At 36.3% G+C, this 20899-nt stretch overlaps 1 protein-coding gene across 18 annotated transcripts in view; it reads right to left on the bottom strand.

Annotated features, from left to right (window-relative positions):
• The window catches only part of GDAP1 (ganglioside induced differentiation associated protein 1), a 51147-nt gene that overhangs the window by 5081 nt on the left and 25167 nt on the right, over positions 1–20899 (bottom strand). For 13 of the 18 annotated variants that reach the window (XM_045849499.1, XM_045849504.1, XM_045849494.1 and 10 more), the window contains 3 exons: positions 16252–16394; positions 11917–12109; positions 701–874 (listed from right to left, as the gene is read on the bottom strand). In XM_045849499.1, coding sequence (XP_045705455.1) covers positions 701–874; positions 11917–12109; positions 16252–16263 — 379 coding nt within the window. In that variant the 5' untranslated portion in view covers positions 16264–16394. Of the gene's footprint in view, positions 1–700; positions 875–3584; positions 3632–11916; positions 12110–13383; positions 13529–16251; positions 16395–20899 lie in introns of those variants that run through there. The other 5 variants (XM_045849509.1, XM_045849493.1, XM_045849510.1 and 2 more) reach the window with 5 other exon arrangements.

Genomic DNA, 20899 nt, shown 5'->3' with positions numbered 1-20899 from the left:
TGATAATAAAAGTAAGGCATGGTTTTTTGGAAAGAACATAGTTTCTAGATTTAGAAGATGTAGATGTGAGTGTTCCTAGTCAGACACTCCCAGAGGTTGACCAGCCACCATCCTCAACCTTCCTGTCCCCAATTATTGTGCCACACAGCACCAGTCCTTCTGCTCTGCTCCTCAGGTACCAACCCTAGTCCATCCTCAGGACAGGTCAGGAGACAGGTGGATATGTCAACTCAAGCTCTGTAATTCTGCAATCACTGAATACAGAGGTAGAGTAAAGGTTAGACAGCCTGTAGTTCAGCTCCTTCACATAATGAACAAAAGGCAAGGACCAGAAATGCAAGCTCAGTTGCCTATATTCCCCACAGATCCCAGCCTTCCTAATTCCCAGTCTATCTGTCCATGAGAACATGTTGTGGTCATTACTTTTCCATGGGGCACTCTTCTGAGTTTTGTCCAAACTTGACCCTCACAGTCAAGAGCTAGAAGATAAGGAACTATAGACAATAAATGTACAGCTGAATAGCAGCTGAAGCACAGATTAAGCTGATTGTGCATGGATTGATCTATAATGTGATGTCCATAGAGCAAACTCAGTTACACTGTTCCTGTCTCCTCTTGATGATCATGAGATATGCTATGTCTCAAAATGAATTAAAAGAATCTCAAGAGAGAATCCAAGGACTTTAAGATGTTTACATACTGCGAATCCTTGTTGTTGCATAAGCTGGGATCATGGAGTCCACAGTTAGCTCAGGATGTAAAATGCAGCCATGTGTATAAGCATCCATTGGCAAGGAGTCGAGCAGTTCTCGGTAGTGTTGTACCCGTGGATAATACATGCTTCCTTTATCAGGCATTAACCTGGGTGTTTTTTCTAAAGTGCACACAGAAATACATATACAAACATTAAAGTTACAAATGAAGTGCTACATCAAAAGCAAAAACAAATCCCCCGACTATCTCATTATTAACATCTTCACTATTATATCAAAGCATTTAAAAGATATCTCCCCAGTCCACATATTTGAAACTTGAAATGGCCTGATGTATGAGACCCAATTCCAAATCATGATCACATTGGCATTCTTATACTTCTCTACCTTACAAATTACTACCCAACCCTCAGGGTCTAGGTCATTGTGCCAGTTCATTCACAAAGCATTCCCTGACCTTCTCCAGCTACCACCATCGGACTGGGTCAGGTGTGCCTTCCTCTGCACACACAGAGTACTTTGTACATACTCTATTACAGCCCTCATCCCTCTACTTTTATCTTTTTGCTCCATGAGTTCTCTTCAGGGTCAGGAACCTGTGGCCCAGCGTTTAGCATTATTCCTCGTATGTATGAAGCACTCAGTAAAGTTTATTAGGCCCTTGGTAAAGTTTGCTTAAGAATGAAAGCTCATTATAGAAAGATATTCAAGGACTACTCTTTTCTAGGTTCCAATTAATACCAAGAGTGACCCTGTTGATGCTATGTGAGTGTGAAATGACAATCTTAATGGAATTTCTAATATTTTATGTCTGGAAAGTGGGTTCTAAATAAATCCTAATTTGCTGGTTACAAACTAGACTATAGACTCCTCGAGGGCAAGAACTACATCTTCTATTGTATCCTCAGTATCTAATATAAATATCTGGCTCATAGTACATGTACAGTACATTTTAATTAATTAATTAACATATTCCCAAATTTCTAGTTATTATAGAATATAGCAGGCCTACATATTCATGGTTTCATTTGCCATGGTTTCAGCCACCCACATTCAGCCACAGTCCAAAAACATTAAAAGTTTCAGAAATAAATCATTTGTAAGTTTTAAATTGCACACTGTTCTGAGTAGCGTGATTACATCTTATGCTGTCCTCCCCATTAGCCAGTTAGTATCCATGTCAGACAGTTAGAGTATCACAGTGCTTGTGTTCAAGTCACCCTTCTTTTATTTCATAAAGGTCCCAAAGCCATTCACATAACTTTCATTATGGTGTATTATTATAATTGATCTATATTATTATTGGTGTTGTTAATCTCTTTCTATGCCTAATTTATAAATTAAACTTTATTATAGATATATATGTATGTATAGGAAAAAACATAATATATAGGGTTTGGTACTATCTACAGTTGTAGGCATCAACTGAAGGCCTTACTTTTCAGGTACTATCTAAGAATGATAAAGATGAATCACGTGACCCAAAGGCCAGAGCAATGAATGGCCCTTTAGAATCATTTTCTACTTCTGACTATCAAACTACCCTGAAAAATGCCAACTAGCTTATTCCAACAAGTGAAAAGAACCACCTCAACGTTATTGATTCATTTCTTAGTTTGGGTTATTTATGTAATTTAGAATCATTTTTAGCATCACTTGCTCATTGATATGATTTGACAATTCAGAGTTGGTTGCAGAGCATTCCAGGCAAGATCTCATAATGCCAGACCAAGTAGAACGAGCTTTTGAAACCATTAGGCTATTTCTGATTCTCTAAGAAAATAGATGATGGAAGTTACTTTTTAAACCTGCTAGGGAATCCAGTTCTGAAGGCTGCATTAGAATCATCAAGAATGGAGTTTCAGCTACACACTGCCTGTCAACAGTAGATTTACCCAACTACAGCACAATTCCTTGCTGATCTTTCAAGATTTCAGTGGATTACCAGGATGCCAATCAATGTGTGGTAAATGCTTCCCACTTCCAAGAGATCAGTATGCTGGAAGACTTCTAAGGTCTTTGAAATTCAAAAGAGTTCTTAACTCTTTGTGCACCAGAACCCTCTTCTCAAAATGTTGTTTTTAAATGCATAAAATACAAACACAGGATTGCATAAGAAATTGATTATATGAAAATATAGTTATGAAAGTAATTTTAAATGATAAAATACTAATATGGGTTAGTATTACAACACCTAGCAGCAGGCCTGCCATAATTTCAAAATAGTATGAGCATAAATGATATTTTAAAATATCTGAAATGACGATATGCCACTATGAACATATCTATGATTTCTATTGGTAACAACATCACAGGCACTCCTGATACTGCTGTGGGTTGTGCGCACATTAGAAATGAAAGAAAATAATAAATTTCTATAGGAAATTAGTGAAGATAAGATATAATTTTCCCCCATCTGAGATCTCCTGAATTCTATTCATAGACCACTAAGGGTAAAGTGTGATATGAGAATCCCTAAGCTTCCCAAGACACTCTTAGGGGCTTTGCAATGTCAAAGTTATTTTTATAGTAATTCTAAAAGGTTAGTTGCTTTTTCACTCTTCTCTCCCAAGTTGTCAGAGGCTACATAACATGTACTGACTCCATCATCCTGATAGTCCATTGCTTGTGTGTTTGTGCATTCTTGTGTTTTAGGCATTTCTCCACTTTTATTTCCAATATGGCAGGTATTGATAGATGTGGCCCACACAAACAAACACTCTCAGGTATCCTCAATAACTTTTAACACAAAGGGGCCCTGAAATCAAAAAGTTTAAGAATCACTACTTTAGGTATCTAAGAACCTCAGGTTAACACTATAAATGGTCCAGCATTTTAAAATGCTTCCCAAACAGTTAAATTTGTGGCCACCTGCTCTGGCTGCCTTCAAGTACCAGGCCTGAGGCTTGTGTTCAGGAGAGCATGCCACTTCATCCTGAAAAACAAAGACAGCAGGAAAAATAAGTCTGATTTCTTTCGGGAAAGGTTCCATGTGGCCAGGCCAGAATGCTTCCAAGGAGAACAGATGTTGAAATTCATGAAAATAATGTTCTTCTATGCCATAGGTGGCAAACACAAGATCTGTAGGCCGAATCCGACCCTCCACCTTGTTTTACCTTCCCTGGCACTTTGTTTCTACTCAGCAGCAGCACTAAGCTCCTTGCCCCTAGTGAAGGAGTAGTTACATTTATACAGTCCTAAAATTACATTTGGCCCTTTGAAGGCAACTGCGAGGCTGATGTGGCCCCTGGTGAAAATGAGTTTGATATCCCTGTTCTGTGCCGTACACCATTGCTACCATCTCCTGAAATGCTGTGTCAGAGCAGAAAACATCTGGGGTCCCACATTCACTTCCAGTCTCAGCCTCTCCTGGAAGGCACCCTGACCAGCATCAAATGTGCAACATTCTGCCATCCTTTTTTCACCAAAGCACAGCAGTGTCTGCTGCCTCTGGAAACAGATTTTCCAAACACAATTGGAAATTTCTTTGAACTATACAGTTTCCCTGTCACTTCATCAGATTTTATATTTTCCAATCCTTTCATCTTTGTTATGATACTATGAAAATAAGTAAACAGAACCCTCATTTCAATGGAGACATGAGGCTAGAAGAGAGACTTCTCATGCATGTCACTCAATGCTGACCCCAACAGGAAGAGATGCACTAGCATCTCCAACAGGAAGTGACACTTGTACCTCAGCTGGAGAAGGAAAAGTTTCCTCCCTGCCCAGTAGCAGCTCCACCAATGGGAGGTCACCAGAACTCGGCCAATGAGAAGTCACTGTACTTTGAACATCTGATGTCCTCCAATGAATTCTTCCTTTACAACAGTCCCTCCTGAGTCCATACAAAAGTGTTCCTCTTCTTTGTTTCTCTAAATTTCCACATAGTTCACCATTAAACCACGGGTCCCAAATTGCAATTCTTTGTTGTTCCCAAGTGAACACATTATGCTGGAGAAATAGCTGACTATTTCTTAAAAAGTCAATAATGCAAAAAAAAAAATAAAAAGAAAGAAAAAATTTTCTTGGAATTGCACTCAGTCAACAGGGGAAAAGTAATAGAAGGCTTATAAGAACAGAACAGGGTATCAAACAGCTTTTAAGAACTGGGCAATAAGAAGAGTTCCCAGCACTGGGGAACAGGGTTGCAGTAGTGGAAGCCACAATTAGTGACTAAGCTGGAAAAACAAATAAGTATAAATAAATTAGTTTGCATCAGACCTGACTTCCTAGAAGACTGAGTAGGGGACAAGACTAATCTTGTATTGCACCTGTCCCTGTATTGCTGGTTAGAATAACAGTGGCCTTGAGCCATTTTAAAAAATTACATTCAGTTCCACCAAGAGCAAAAAATAAAAAGGATCTAAGGGCTTAAGGTATACTCTTCCATTATTTTACTAAATACACTCTGATTTCCTACATTCCCCAGTGATGACAGATAAGAGAGGCATTATTGTGCCTGTTATCAAGAAAGACTCCCCCAGGTGTATTTGAATAACTTTCATATCTTCTTTATTAGCTCACTGAAAACAGATTAGACTGCATTTCTAATTGGATCTTTTTGTTGATTTTTTTAATCCCATTTACATCACTTAGTGAGGACATTAGTGTATAAGATAATATGCAGCAAGTAGCTGAACAAGATTGTACTCTTCAACTAGTCATACCACTGGCCATTTTAAAATACAATAATAGTGAACAAATTATGACCTGAAGCAAAAAAGTATGGTTAAAAAATATTTATAACTCAAGGCTCTTTTAACTTTGGTGTTAGAAAGATCAAATCTACACACAGACGAGAAAAATTACATGGCGTTAAATTATACAAGTTCAATAAATGCACCCAGGATTTTTTGAGGCAGCAAATTTAGAGCATTATTTTCAAAAAAATGTATACCTTAAATGTTTAACTACTTTTTATTTAATTGATATTATATTTAAGACTTTTAACAAAAACATCCATAATTAGGGGCAAAAACTCTCTTATTGGTTTGTTCTCATTGTTGAATACACATAGTATAGAACTAGGACCTCCGCATTTTAATACCCACACCTGTCCACAAATATTGGACAAATCAAATAGTAAAAAATAGTTACTTTTTAAAGCCACTTTTATTGGCACAGCATGAGTTTTAAATTTATTATCTTTTCCTTAGCATATACCATATTTTCTCCACCCTGGTTCAGAATTCTGGTGTTAATCTGCAGTTTCAGTGACGTGTTAAAAGGCACACAAAGTTGTTCAACTCTATATGAGAGGCTTGTATGGATAGACATAAAATTATTGATTCTATGAACCTTGATAACAGCTGGGAATTCCTTACATAAATAAATAACTTCATTTTTTAATGGAGCAGTGACTTTAAAATTAATGTTCTTTTGAAAATCTGAGGCAGTTGATTTCCAACATATAATAAAATGATATCTATAAAATTATATTTCCTAGTCAAAATTACATGATGCTTTAATTTCATACCAGTGATAAAGAACAAAATTCAACTGAGTAAATTCGAAGATCTAATTGGCTTTATTAAATAACTTATGAATGGGGCAGCATCCCATCCAGCAACTAGAAGGAATCTTGGAAGGGTTGTATAAAATGGAAGATTTGTATAGGAAGAAGGGTGGTCAAGGGAGCTATTAGAAAAATAAAAGGAAGGATTATTTTAGGCCAGCACATTTTTTGTGGGGTAATGGGCCTGCAAGGGTTTTTATCATGCAGATTACCTCTTTTTCCTTTGGAGGATGGAGGGGGCCCGTGTGACAGATTACCTTCCTGGTGCTGGACCAGAAGATTCAAGACTGGTTGGTTAATTGAGATGACATTTCTGGTGCAGGCTGAGACTGCAGTTAGGTCAGGTGTTATGTGTCATGGGCCTTAGCACAAGTGTTACCATTTGGAGTCTATGGTTTTCTCTTTAATACCAGAATACTTTTATTATTTCCAAGCCAAATACTATTTCCTAGTAATACTTTAAATGATATATATAGACATAAGATAGGGACATAAACTTCAAAGAATTGTTATATATTAAATTACCAAAATTCACTATTCACCATATTACATTCTTGTTTCCAGGTTGCCACTGGCAGTAATACATAGTGTATGTTCTAGCATTTTGTACTTATTGCATGCCCATATTTTTTATTATTTAATGGCTAAATTAGAGTTCATCAAAAGTAATTATGACTAGTGTAAGAAATATCTAGATTTTAAAATCAATATTATTAGTGTGTGTATTCACTTGTCATATCCATTGTTCCTGAGCTCTCCTAGTTTGCTTACTATCACACCTCATGTAGATTAATAAATTGCTCACTTTACTATAACTATTCTTCATTACATGCCCAGATAGGACAAACTCTCATATGTATAAAAAAGTCTATAAAACTGAGTAGTAATAATAGAACATGCATGTATTGCAAGCAGGTTTTGCATTATCTTCAAGTTTATAGAATGAAATTATTTTTGAAGATTAATAAGTTTTAATGATTTGGGTCTTTTAAATTGGGACCTTGTACCAATTAATACCCAATAAACATCTATTGAAAGAATGAAGAGATTGCTCTTGGACAGCCCTTGGTTGATCAGCCACAACAGAGTACTTCTAAATTCTTCCTTTGACTCAAGCTCTGACCTCAGGAACATCACTGATGTCTACACCAGCCTTCCATGTAACCACTTTAAGAAGGGAAAAAAAAAAAGCCATCACTCAACTTAGATATTCACTTTCTTTGGCCAAGACTTGGGAAGTATTGTTTTGGGAATCATATTTCTCCCCTGAAACTAGCAGTTATTTAGTGGACTTATACCATAAAGATTTAAGTGAGGAAATAACTGACTACCCAGAAAGGCTGAGAAAGGTTTGCAGATCAGCAAGCCATCATTTTTACTATAATCCCCAGCTGATACACCAAATCAGGATAGCAAATAGTAACAGCAAAGGGGATACTAGTTCACTATACTCTGTTTTTTAGATGAATGGATAAACTTGATTAAATTCTGCCACTATAACCATGGGCAACTATATACCTCATGAAATACATTTACTTACTATCATTCTAATTTGCCAGCTTCTTCAGAGTTTCATCCATAATTGGACAAAACACTACCTATTCCAACCAGTTAAGAATGTAGCAGGTTACAATTCACCATGTTCTGGATAGAACCTACACTTTTGAAACAGTATGAGACCACACTAGCATTTTTGTTTTATGATTGGCTTTTACTGGTAACTTACTAGCCAGTCAGGTCTCCCATTCTTCATTAATGGAAATGATCTTTAAAAACAAAATTCACATACTATATTTATCATTATTAAACTTTATCTCAGTTATTGTTCCATTAGAAACATTTCATAAGCTAGTCATTTTAACTATCCTCACTTTTCTGTTATCTATAAATGAAAATACTAAATGTAATAGTATTTTCTCTATGTCATTATTCAAGTCATTTATAGAATTCTTAGGCTTCTCAGACAATAGAAGCCTATAAGCATACTAGTAGAGATCTCTGTCCAGGCTGACATTTATTTTCAACAATTCATTCACTTTAATCATTCATATGTATTTATGAAGTTTCTATTAAAGAACATACACCATATGAGGCACTGGGAATACAGTTGTTAATGAGACAGACACTGCCTCTAACTCATAGTGCTTAGACTGGTCTACAAGCAATTAAAATAATTAAAATAAAGTGAGATTAAATTGTTATATGTTAAGTTAAATGACATATTATGTTATATGTTATAATCATGTTATAACTAAAGGAGCAACCTAATATAAGAAATCTAAAATGAGTATTCTTCAGTATGGTGGTTTGTTCATCTGAAAATGCGCATTTCATCCAGCTGTATTTGCTTCTTCATTCCACAAAGGTATCATATGAAGTACTTGTAATGCTCTACTTAAATCAAGATATACTATATCAGAATCATGCCTGGCATATGACAGGCTAATATTTTAAAAAGTGTTAGTTAATGTCATTCTCTAGTAATGCAAACTTAAGCTGGTTTCTTTTAACTGAGATGCTCAAAATTTACATATACAAGGTCCGATCAGAAAGTATCTAGCCATGTAATATGAAAAATAGAGACATTTACTGAAGAAGATATAAGATACAAGAAACATTGTACATAGGACAATGACTCCTCAGTCCCCTTCAAAGTAGGTACCCTGGGACCTCACACTGTTCTCCCAGTCACCATCAGCTACCCTGTTATATTTTTCTGAATCTCATCAACAGTCTGAAATTGCTTCCCTTTCAAAGGTGATTTTAGTTTTTGGAAAAGCCAGAAGTCACAGGGCACCAAATTTGTAGGGTTGTAGGGGGGCTAAGTCATCTGGGTGATTGGATGTTTTGCCAAAAAACTCTGCATGAGCCATGATGCGACAGTGGGTGCACTTTTGTGATGAAGCTGCCGGTCACCAGTTGCCCATTGCTGTGGCCTTCTGAATCATCCAAATAGTTTCTGCAGAGGACTGTTCAAGCTTAATGCAAAATTTGAGGCAGGTTCTTTGCTCTATTCACACAGTCATTTTGAATATGACAGCTACACAATACACATGCTTATTCAGTGGCATCTACCACCCCCACTGACTAGTACAGTGAAGTTGTCATTGTTCACATATGCATATTCCAGTCCACTCTCCTTGGCTTCTAGGTTACATGGATGTTGTGTGAACTGTTCTCATTACATTAACAATGGCTAGGCTTTTTCTGGACAAACCTCATATTTCTTTAAATTATGACAATCCATTCTAGAACTCTGCCACAATCAAAGATACTTATTTATAGTTCTGCTTTCACCTTAAACAATTACTTAATGTACATTAATTTGCACTGATGTTTCTCAAATTTAAATCTATTTGAATCACTTGGGGATCTTGTCAAAATACAGATTCTTATTCAAGAGATGTCCAATAGAGTCTACGTCTCTGCATTTCTAACAAGCTCCCAGTGATACCAATGTAGCTGGTCAATAGAACACCAAATAACAAGGATTGGTAGAACTCCTCTCTCCCCATCATTGACTATTAGGATATTTGTCTATCACTTATCTGACCTTTTTCCTAATCTCCATGAGTTCCTAATGATAAATATAAAGTATCTCAATAATAATTATGATAACACTTTTATGTTTTTTTATTTAATACTTAGGGATAAACTTCTGTAGACTAGACAAGGCTTCATTTATGTAACTGTTCTCTTGCTGTCTTTACATCTACCATGGGTTTTAGATCCTTTAGTCTTAGTCTTTTTCAACCCTATCCAACTGAATGACTACTCTCCTAAGGAAAAAAGAATGAGTAAAATAGGAACCAATTGGACTTGCTTTATTTCTGTAGTTGATAAAACTGCATCACCTAAAACAAAAGAAGTCAAGTCACCAAGAACATGTAGTAAGTTAGGGCCAGCTTCAGACTAAAGCCAGAATCTTGATTGTTTACTTATGCTGTTGGTACAACCAGAACTAAAGTCCTTAACTTCCATATTTTCATCTTAACATTTAGCCCAAAATGGCTTCTCCTCTGATTCACTAAATAGTAATAAGAACCTAGTACTTCCTTTGTTAGAGCAGGATTCGGAATGTGTTTCAGTTTGCTATTATACAGTCAAAGAAAATGAGAAAGCTTAATAATCATTAATATTACTATGTTATAAAGTAACATATTTCATATTATTGAATATCTTAGAGGAGAAACAATGTAAGGAGAAAGTGAAAAGGAGGAAGAGAATAGTAGTAGTAGTAGTAGTAGTAGTAGTAGTTCAAGGAATACTAACAAAAGATGTAAATATGATTTTCCAGTTACTGTAGCTTTTCAACATTTGTGATTATTTAAAATAGGCTTCTTAAACACCTATTTTTGCCTTATGCACATTATTATAATCACTTTTCCCAAGAATACAAATTATTATTTAACAGACTTATCCATTTCCAAAAAGCTTAAGGTTGAGAAAATTGTATTAAATCAATTAGCCACCATTTTCAGTATAATCCAAAGCATATAGACTCAGAGGAATGACAAGTCATGGTGAAGGAAAATGCAGTTTATTAAATTCTTTGGTTTAGCTCAATGGCCATCTCTAATAAAACTTCCAGCCTGAATCCTAGAGAGCTAAACATTTGGATTAAGAACAGAAGTAGCTCATCTACTTCTCATTGCTCATCTAATTCCCTGGAGTCCCTGTCCCATTCAGGTCCCATATCTAAATATTTTCCTTTGAAGTAAAAAAGAAAAGACTTTTTTGGCTAAACTTCTTGGCAGCTGAAAGCTAGAAGCCCTGTGTTCTGTTCTGAATCCTGCTAGTGATCAGCTATGTAATCTTGGGCAAATCAGTAAAGCTACAGTTCACCTCAAAGGGTTGCCATGAGAAACAAGATACACAACGTATATGTGGTAATGACTATGGGAAACAGTTGGTATAACATGAAGGTATGGATTTCAAAGACTTGCATTCCAGCCCCACCCTTCCATAAAATAGCAATATTACCTTAGGCAACAACTTATGTACAAAATAGGAATAACTAGTCTATTGCACTTGTGTCAGTCAGGTGGGTTCTTTGAAGACTGAATAGAACAGAACTTATAAAATGCCTGGTATAAAACAGGCTATCAATAAGTGATTATTAATTAAAAGCACTATATCATTTAAGCCCTATAATTCCTTACAAAAGATATGAAAGTCAGACTATACAGGAGTAACAGGGGCAAAGAACTCAAAGTATACCAACATTCTATTCTCCCTTGCCTAAAATGTATTCCTGTTTCCCTCTTATTGTTTTTAAGGTGGGACCATTTGGTAGAAAACATGAAACTGATTTCATAGTGTACATTTAAAATCAGTATTATAAATTTGACTTCAAGGCAACTAAATTACCACCACAAGCCACACACCTGCAGGGGGTTTTTGCCAATAAATTTAAAGCATTAAAATTTGTAGTTTACATGATTTTTTTTTAAATTGAGTTCATACTGGTTTATACAAAACTTGTTATTTACCTATTTTATTTTTGTGTGCTTATGGAAATGGAAAAGGTTTTTATCACTAAACCACCATCATGAAACCAAAAAGAAAGAAAGTAAAGGGAAGAAAAGGAAGGAGGGAAGAAGGAAGGGAAGGAAGAGGGATGAAGGGAAACATAGACTTGTGTTAAAAGTAAATCCAAGAAATCACAAATAGCCTTAACATTACCATCCAGGAAAGTCTGTTCAAGATAATCAATGATCTGAGTAGCCTCACAAATAATGTTTTCCCCGTGGATAAGGACAGGCACTTCTCCAGTTGAGTTCAAACGCATAAACCAAGGCTCATTGTGCTCACTGAGGGGCAGACTTACGTCATGTTCCTCGCACTTCAATGCCTTTTCAGCAATTACCAAGCGCACCTGGAAGAGTTCACACTGGTTACCACAGCATACATAGGTTTTTAATTCATCACATGTCTGGATACCACTAAGCAGTTTACCTCTGCTTCCCTAACTTATTAATATTTTCAACATCCTTTTTTTAACTACTGCCATGCACAGCATAGTTACCTTTAGGCCAAAGACAGACTGCATACATGACAATAGTACCATAAGATTATAATGGAGCTGAAAAATTCCTATTGCTTAGTGATGTTGTAGCCATCTTAAAATCATAGCACAACACATCACTCAGGTGTCTGTGGCGATGCTGGTATAAACAAACCTACTGCATTGCCAGTTGTATAAAATTACATACATACTATTAGGTATAGTGCATAATATCTAATAATAATAATAAATTACTATGTTACTGGTATATGTATATACTATACTCTTTATCATTATTTTAGAGTATATTTGTTGGAAAACAATATGTCATGATCCACCAGCAACAGCCTCATATATTTCATTTATACATCTCTTGATTGCATCATTTTCTCTTGTGCTTGATTTAATCTCATGTAGTTTTGTACAGTAACATGCTGTACAGGCCTGTAACCTAGCAGCCACAGGCTATACCATACAGCCTACACCATCCAGGTCTGTGCATGTGCACTCTATGATGTTCACAGACTGACAAAATCACCTAATGATGCATTTCTCAGAATGTGTACATGTGGTTAAGCCCCAGATGACTGTATTCCTATTCTAGAATTAACAATTCAGATATGTTCTAGTATCTTGTTCTTATAAATTAGAATGATAAGTAATGAAAATGATTCTGGCTATATTAATTTACAGTCACCCTCCCCCTCACCAGTATTTTGTGCCCCAAACCTAATTGTATCCTTCCCCAGACAAGACTCTGAAATACGGATATGCTAGGCCTTGTAAAAATGAGTGGATAGGAACAAAATGAAATAAAACCAGGAACTTCAGATCATTAGGCTGTTTGACGGCGTTTCCCTCTGCCTCACTCTGCAAACCCAAAGGGACAAGGCCTCCAGAGCAAACACCAGAAAGTGAAGCTTTTGGTCTTATTTCAGGAATGGCGGTGCCTGGGTCCTATCCTTTCCATCTCAGGCTGATTCTCTTTGCTCCCGTCTAAGGTGCATCCCTGCCCTGGAGGGAGGCAAGGTTAGGGAGTTGGAGGCCTGTTTCTAGCTGGGTCAGCAGCCGGGTGAGGCCCATAGGGAGCTGTCCGGGTGCTGAAAACCGATCCTCACCACCCGCCTCCCAGCGGAAGCCATTACCTTTTGGGAGCTGAAGGAATGCGTCCAGTGGTACAGAATGAGCTTAACCTCAGCATCCAACTTCCCTTCCGCCACCAAGGGCGTGCTCCCTCTCTGCTCGTCCAGCATCCGAGCCATTTGAAGGTGCACCCAATTATTCTCCCACCCCCACTGCCCCGCAAAGCATCGATAGTTTCCCTCCCCCCACTAGCTTCCTGGAGCTGGGAAAGTGAGTTCGCGCAGACGAAAGGACCACTGGGAACTGTAGTTTCTGCAGCCAGAAAATGCGTGGCAGCGACTGTGAATATTTGGAGGTGTCCATTCCCCAGAAAGCCTCTGGAGTACGGAAGTTACCGGAGAGGTACAAGTGAACGTTTTTTAGGAGAAATGACCTAAAATTCCCTGATTATTAAAGTGAGTAATGAATAATGTTGACTGCAAATTACTCGTTGGCTCTGGAGGTTGAGTAGAGGTTGCTGAGGTATAAAATAGCGATTTTCCAATATTGCTTGGGTTCTTCTGGGAGAGTAGGTGCTTTTGATGGAAAAGTTCCAATTGCCAGACAAAGCAACAGGATAAGGATTTATGTGTTATTAGAAGACGCTACTATGGAGTCATGCAAAGTAACTGTAGTTATTATTATTCTCATAAGCAACTGATACACAATGGTGAGGTAAAATAGCCTAGTTGTTAAACAGAAATTTTAGAACAGATCTACCTGGATTCATGTCCTGTTTTTTCAATTCTGCCCCCACCCCTTTTTTTGGAAAGGAAAATTTATTACCCTAGTAAGGTTGTGTGACAATTAAGTAACAAAATACAGTGTTAAACACTTAAAACAGCCTGGCATGTTGCAGGCACACAGTATTATTCACAAGTTAAGTTGCCTTATAAACATTATCTTTATAACCATGATTAGAATCATAATTTTATACTAGTCTAGTTATTATTGTATGCCTCTTAAAATAAGAGTCTTAGTAAATAAAATTTCTGTTTTAGTAAATATGTGTTAATATGACCATGAATGCTTGCATAATGCATTCAGCAAATATTTATTGAGTACCTGTTATGTTCTAAGCATTATGCTGGACCCTAAAAATGCAAAGATGTGTAAGACCTGATACCTGGCACCCAAGATATCAGTCTGGTAGCAGAGACAACAAAATAAATAGCTAACCACAGCAGGGATAATACCCATATGTCTTAGCTCAGTGAACACAAATATTATGTGAAAAGAGAGGCAATTATCCAACTCAAGTCAAAAAGAGGCCACTTGTAAGATACAAATCTCATAAGGTCCTTCTTCCCCTTTATAATACTTCACACTTTTAAGTTAATTCAAATGCTACAGCAAAAGTGATTCCTGCCAAATTTGTTTTTCATCAGTTCATGCTTCATAATGGAAAGGGAAAAGCAAAACTTTGAAATCAGACAGAGTGGTATTCAAATTCTAGCTCCACCCCCAATGACCTCTCCTGAGCCTCCACTTCATCATGTGTGAACTATGGATATATAGAAATATGTGATGGCCCTGGGAATTGAATGAGACAGTATACATAAAGCACTTTGGACATTGCCTGCCATGTGGCAGTTGATGAAAACATACGTGGAAAGCCCCTCCAACCAATTAAGAGAATGTGGTATTACACTTGCTCCTCTCTGTTTAGGACTCAAAATTTTGTAACTAAGTAGTTACATATTATATATATATATAATCCCCTCTCCATTCCTCTTCAGAAGAACTTTACTTTTAATTCTCCAGCTTCAGATTCCAACATATACTATACTTCAATATCTGAATAAACTCAACATCCTCAGTAAGCTGTCTGTCACTTGCAGCTGAAAGAATCCTGACAATAAAGCCCAGGTCTGTCAAACACTGAGCACTTTCTCTACCACATCTTCCCCCCAAGCAAAGCTATATAGTAAACATTGAGTGAACTGACTGATTCCTGTGTTAGTGTTTAATGTAAAGCAATCATATATACCCTTGGGAGTGTCAATGTGTACAGAGCTTCTGAAGGGAAATTTATCAATATGCATCAAAATCCTTGAAAATGGTTATAACTTTCAACCTTCCAATTCCTATGTTTGCATTTTAACTCAGAAACAACTGCAGTAAATTGGTGGCCCTAAAAATCCATTTTCCCCTTCTTCAATGATAACAGAAATTTTAGCTAAGCACATGGCTGCTGAGAATAAAGACTGCATTTCCCTGTGACTGTGTTCTAGCAAATGGGATGTAATGCACATGCCACAGGGCAAGTTCTACAAAGCCTCCTTAAAGAGACAGTTGGCCCTATGTCTCTTCTTCATCCCATACTCCATCCTGCTTTCAGGATAGCATATGCTGACAGGGACCCTCAGGATGGACAAGTCCCTGAGCTGAAGGGAAATTAAGCACCTGCGGACAGGACATTTTGGACATCATGCACTCATACAGTCAGTGGGAGTCAGAGCTGATTCAATGGCATGTAACACACAGGGACTTTGGGAAGCAGAGCCACCACATCCACTTGAGTGTACAATTCCAAATTTTTACTTGAAGAAGAAATAAAGCACCTCATTTAGGCCAGTTATTTGGTGTTTTCCAAGTGTTATTATCTTAACCTATCTTCACTGAGATATCAATCTTATAAATATTGGTGGCTTTTATTTCTTTGTACTTCTCCATACTGTAATTTTTCTATAGTGAATATGTGCTGCTTTTACTTCTTATAGATTTGAACATTAAAAGAATATCAGTAAACAGATGAGGCCAGGCAACATGGTTGCATTTCAGTATTAAGTCACAACAGGGCAGAAAAAGAACATGTTTGCATTGATCCATAATCCTACTATTTTCCATCCCACTAAATCCACTTGTAGGTAATAGAAAAACCTTATTACCCATTCACACATTTATTCAAATTGTGTGTGTATTCTGTTGCTGTGAGTCCTTGTCCATGACATTAGGAGAACAGGAGCCAGATCCAGGTCAGTTTACTTCTTCAATGTGCCCTTGTTAAGCTTTACCTGTTCCAGGAACAATCCTAGAAACAGAAGATGTGGAGTTAAAAGTCACAGTCACTGGTCTCAGAGAACTCAAATATGGAAGGAGAGAGATGAGATTACAACACAGGGTGGATATCTAAGAGCTTATGATAGGACTATAGAGAAAGAATCCTAATAAAGTGTCTTCCCAGAAGTTAGGTCCCATAACTAGTTACTATAACTAGTATCATACTGGTACAGTTACCAAGATATCTAGTATTGGGCCACCACTGGCTCATCACCACAGACTGAAGAGAACTAATTTTCAGGAATTTTGCAAGCTAGATGTTCAACACAGCTAATATTAACAATTAAACAAAATTGAATTCCATTTAAATAATTTTAAAATAGAGCTAGCAAATACTTAAAACTCATCACTTCCTGATCATTTTGCTGTGTTTATTATCTGTACTTGAGACTTTTAATGTCTATTATATTCATATGATGTAAAGACATGCTGCTGTGCATTTCTTCCTAACTCCCTGTTCACTGATGTCATGTTAATAGCCTGAAATTGGCTATGGTAGGAGAATTTACACAACAGAAATTGGCCAGTGTTATTTATCATATATTTGTGTTTTTCCCAGAGTTGGTTGTTAAACATTTACCTGCACACCATGGAATGTATGAATTTTATTTAGTGTTTAGTAAATCATTTTGATGATGATTATGAGGATCAGGAGAACTCTGGGTAAATTTGTGAGTGAGTGAGTGAGTTGAGTGAATGATTTGAATAAGTTTGTATATTAAACTGCTTTTGGTACATTTTAATGTCCCAACCAGCTTAATTCTGCTTCCTTCCCCATTACTCAAACACCCACTACCCTCACAATGTTTTCATCCTCTTCACTGTACTTAGGAAGAAAGTAGCTATGCACATGTCTATCTGGTCACTGTCAAACACAGCACTTTCTCTTGCAAATCTTCCTAGGAGCAAAACCATAAACTGAAAAACACTGAATGAATTGATTATCATTGGTGTTAAATATTTACAATACCCTATAAACAAAGTATAATGTAGAACTTTTTATAAAGATAACAGATCGCTCTCTTACAGTCTCATTTGGTCTTCATGATAGCCTGGGCTAGCTGCCATCCCTAATTTATAATTGAGGAAAATAAGGTTTCATGACTGAGAGATTGGTCCAAAATCCTAAAGCTACTAAGTGGAAGAGCTGTATCTCAAACATGACTTTTCTGACTACTAGTCAAGTATTGTTTTTTACTACATTATGCTACCTTTAATAACAAAAGAGAGAAATTTGTGGAGTTTCCATCTTTACACAGTATGAGGCCGACTTTGGGGAAAATATAGCCACCTTCTTGAAAATCAGTCCATATAGGTATGTACACTTCTGTTAAAACACAAACTATAGTATAAAACTAAAACTACTGTTTATATGTCTGTCTTGTGCATTAGATTCAGAGCTGCTTAAGGTCAAGGCCTAATATTATTCATTTTAGTATTTCCAGGAATCCAGGTTAGTGCCTGGTACATAAAAGATGCTCAAAAACTCCTTATTAATTAATGAAGAAAAAGAGTAGGTCACTTCAATAAAAGACGTTAAGAAAATTGGACAGATATGTGCAGGAAAATGAAACTAGATCACCTTCTTACAGCACATACAAGAATGAAGTCAAAATGGATGAAAGACTTAAATGTTAGACCTGAAACCATAAAAATCCTACAAGAAAACATAGGCAGTAAAGTCTGGGACATTGCCTGTAGAAATTTTTTTATCAGATATATCTCCCCAGGGAAGTAAACAAAAATAAATTAATTAATTAACAAATGGGACTACATCAAGATAAAAAAATTTTGCACAGCAAAGGAAAACATTAACAAAATAAAAAGACAACCCACAGAATGTGAGAACCTATTTGCCGATACATCTGATACAAGGGGCTAATATACAAAATTTATAAAGAACTTACAAAACTCAACACACACACACACATACAAACAACCCAATTAAAAAATGTGCAAAGGACCTGAATAGACACTTCTCCAAGGAGGACATACAGATGGCCAGTAAACATACAAAAAGATGTTCAACATCACTAATCATCAAAAATATGCAAATTAAAACCACAATGAGGTATCACCTCATACCTGTCAGAATGACCGTCATCAATAAATCAACAAACAACAAGTGCTAACAAGGATGTGGAGAAAAAACACTTTTGCACTAGTGGTGGGGATGCAGACTGCTGCAGCCACTGTGGAAAGCAGGATTGAGACACTTCAAAACATTAAAATTGGATCTGCCTTTTGACCCAGCAATCCCACTTCTGGGAATATATCCAAAGGAACCCAAAACTCATTCAAAAGAACATAAGCATTCTTGCATTCAGTGCAGCGTTATTTACAATCACCAGTATATGGAAGAATCCCAAATGTGTATCAGTAGATGAGTGGATAAAATAACTATGGGACATTTATACAATGGAAATCTACTCAGCTGGAAAAAAGAAGTTTTACCGTTTGAAACAGCATGGATGGACCTAGAGAACATTATGCTAAGTGAAAAAAGCCAATCAGAGAAAGACAAATACCTTATGATTTCATTCATATGTGGAATCTAATGAACAAACTGAACTAACAAGCAAAACTAAGACTCATTGATGGAGAACAGATGAAAGCTAGTGGGGGAGGAGGTTAGTGGGTAGAGGGATTGAGTGAAAAAGAAAAAGGACTCATGGACACAGACAACAGTGTGGTGTTTCCGGGGGGTAGGGTATAAGGGGACTAAATGGTAATGGAAACAAATATAATAAAGATTTTTGAAAGGTAAAAACTTTGACACAGATAATCTGCCAGTTTATATTGAATTTTTAAATTAATGATTAACCTTGGTACCTATTAATTTACTAAAAAGAGTAGATCACCACCAACAAAAACAGCAACAGCAAATAACAACAACAAACAACAATAATAATAAATTATAGCTTTTTTAGTCTATTGCTGTAGGAATTCTATGTGTACAGGTATCTTCATTTGACAAAATTTTGTTTTTACAAATCTGGGTTGAGGATTACAGCTCTATAAATTGACTGTCTATTATATTAACATTTATTAAAATTCTTTATTTCTATGTGAATGAATTTAAAATGGAATTGATTGATCACATAACCTCTCTGAGCTTGAGTCTTACCTATAAAATTACAATAAAAAATCTATCAGACATATTGGCTACACAGAGAGATCCAGTTTGTGAAAATTCCCTAAACTAGATGAGAATTTACTTGCTTTTATTTATTTCTTATGCCTCAATCAAATTTTAAATTATAATGTAGAACTGTTATGGCTGGCCCTGGCTGGTGTAGCTCAGTGGATTGAGCTCGGCCTGTGAACCAAAGTGTCGCAGGTTCAATTCCCAGTCAGGGTACATGCCTGGGTTGCAGGCCAGGCCATGACCCCCAGCAACCGCACATTGGTGTTTCTCTCTCTCTGTCTCCCTCCCTTCCCTCTCTAAAAATAAATAAATAAAATCTTAAAAAAAAAAAAGAACTGTTATGGCTGAATTGTGTGTGTGTGTGTGTGTGTGTGTGTGTGTGTTACCCTATGTAAATTCCTAAAGCCCTATTGCTGATCTTCTTATCTATTCTTACAGGGATTAGGATATATATATCTCCTAATTTATAAATCTATATAAATCCTAATTTATATATATATATAAATTTTTAAATATATTTAGAATAAATCAGATGTTGTAACCTTTTGACAAATTGGAATACTCTAGGTGTCTGTATTTTAAAGTACTTTCATGAATGACCAGCAGAGGTCTCTATTTTTAAAGAAAAAATCAATCCTCTGCTATTTTCTTTCTTGACAAATTAGAAAACAGATATGTTTCTAGTCTCTAAACAATGTATTTAACTAATTAAGCTATCAAGTTCAAAATGAAATTTTCCAAAATTAGAAAAAGAATCTTTTCCACTTTCACCTGAGAGTAGCAACATCAACACTAAGCACCCAGAAGCTACTGTGCCTGCTCTGTCCTGACCCAAGCAAGTCATCTGACCCATGGGAATTGAAAGGATATGTAATTTGTATACTTATGTATAACAAAAAAAGGGGGGGCTAATTAGAAATTATTGTTTAGAATTTTTATCTCAAATATGAAGAACTCTTAAATATGAAGAATTCTTACTCTCTGATATTCTCAAACATCTACAGAACTCTAAGTATTATCTAAATTAATGAGGTAAAACATGGCTCATTTGAGTTAACTGATTTGCTGAAAGAATTGTGATGGTCCTAGCTAGTTTACCAGAGCTCTGATCAACTTCCCTCCTGTATTTGATTTATCACAGTGGTTTTCAAAGTGTGGTCCCCTAACAAACTATAGCAACTGAATCAGAAAATGTGGATGTGGAGCCCAGCAATCGGTGTTTTAAAAAGCTCTCCAGCTTTTTAAACTGATGGGGAAAAAATCCATCAGTTTTACTGATGCATATTAAGCTTGAGAACTACCAATTTAGTTTATAATTGATCAATCAT

Source organism: Phyllostomus hastatus, unplaced genomic scaffold (assembly GCF_019186645.2).
Source record: "Phyllostomus hastatus isolate PE091 unplaced genomic scaffold, TTU_PhHast_1.1 phas_contig_65, whole genome shotgun sequence".
NCBI classification, from domain to species: Eukaryota; Metazoa; Chordata; class Mammalia; order Chiroptera; family Phyllostomidae; genus Phyllostomus; species Phyllostomus hastatus.
The sequence above is the reverse complement of the archived record's forward strand: the minus strand, read 5'-3'. Positions and strand labels throughout refer to the sequence as shown.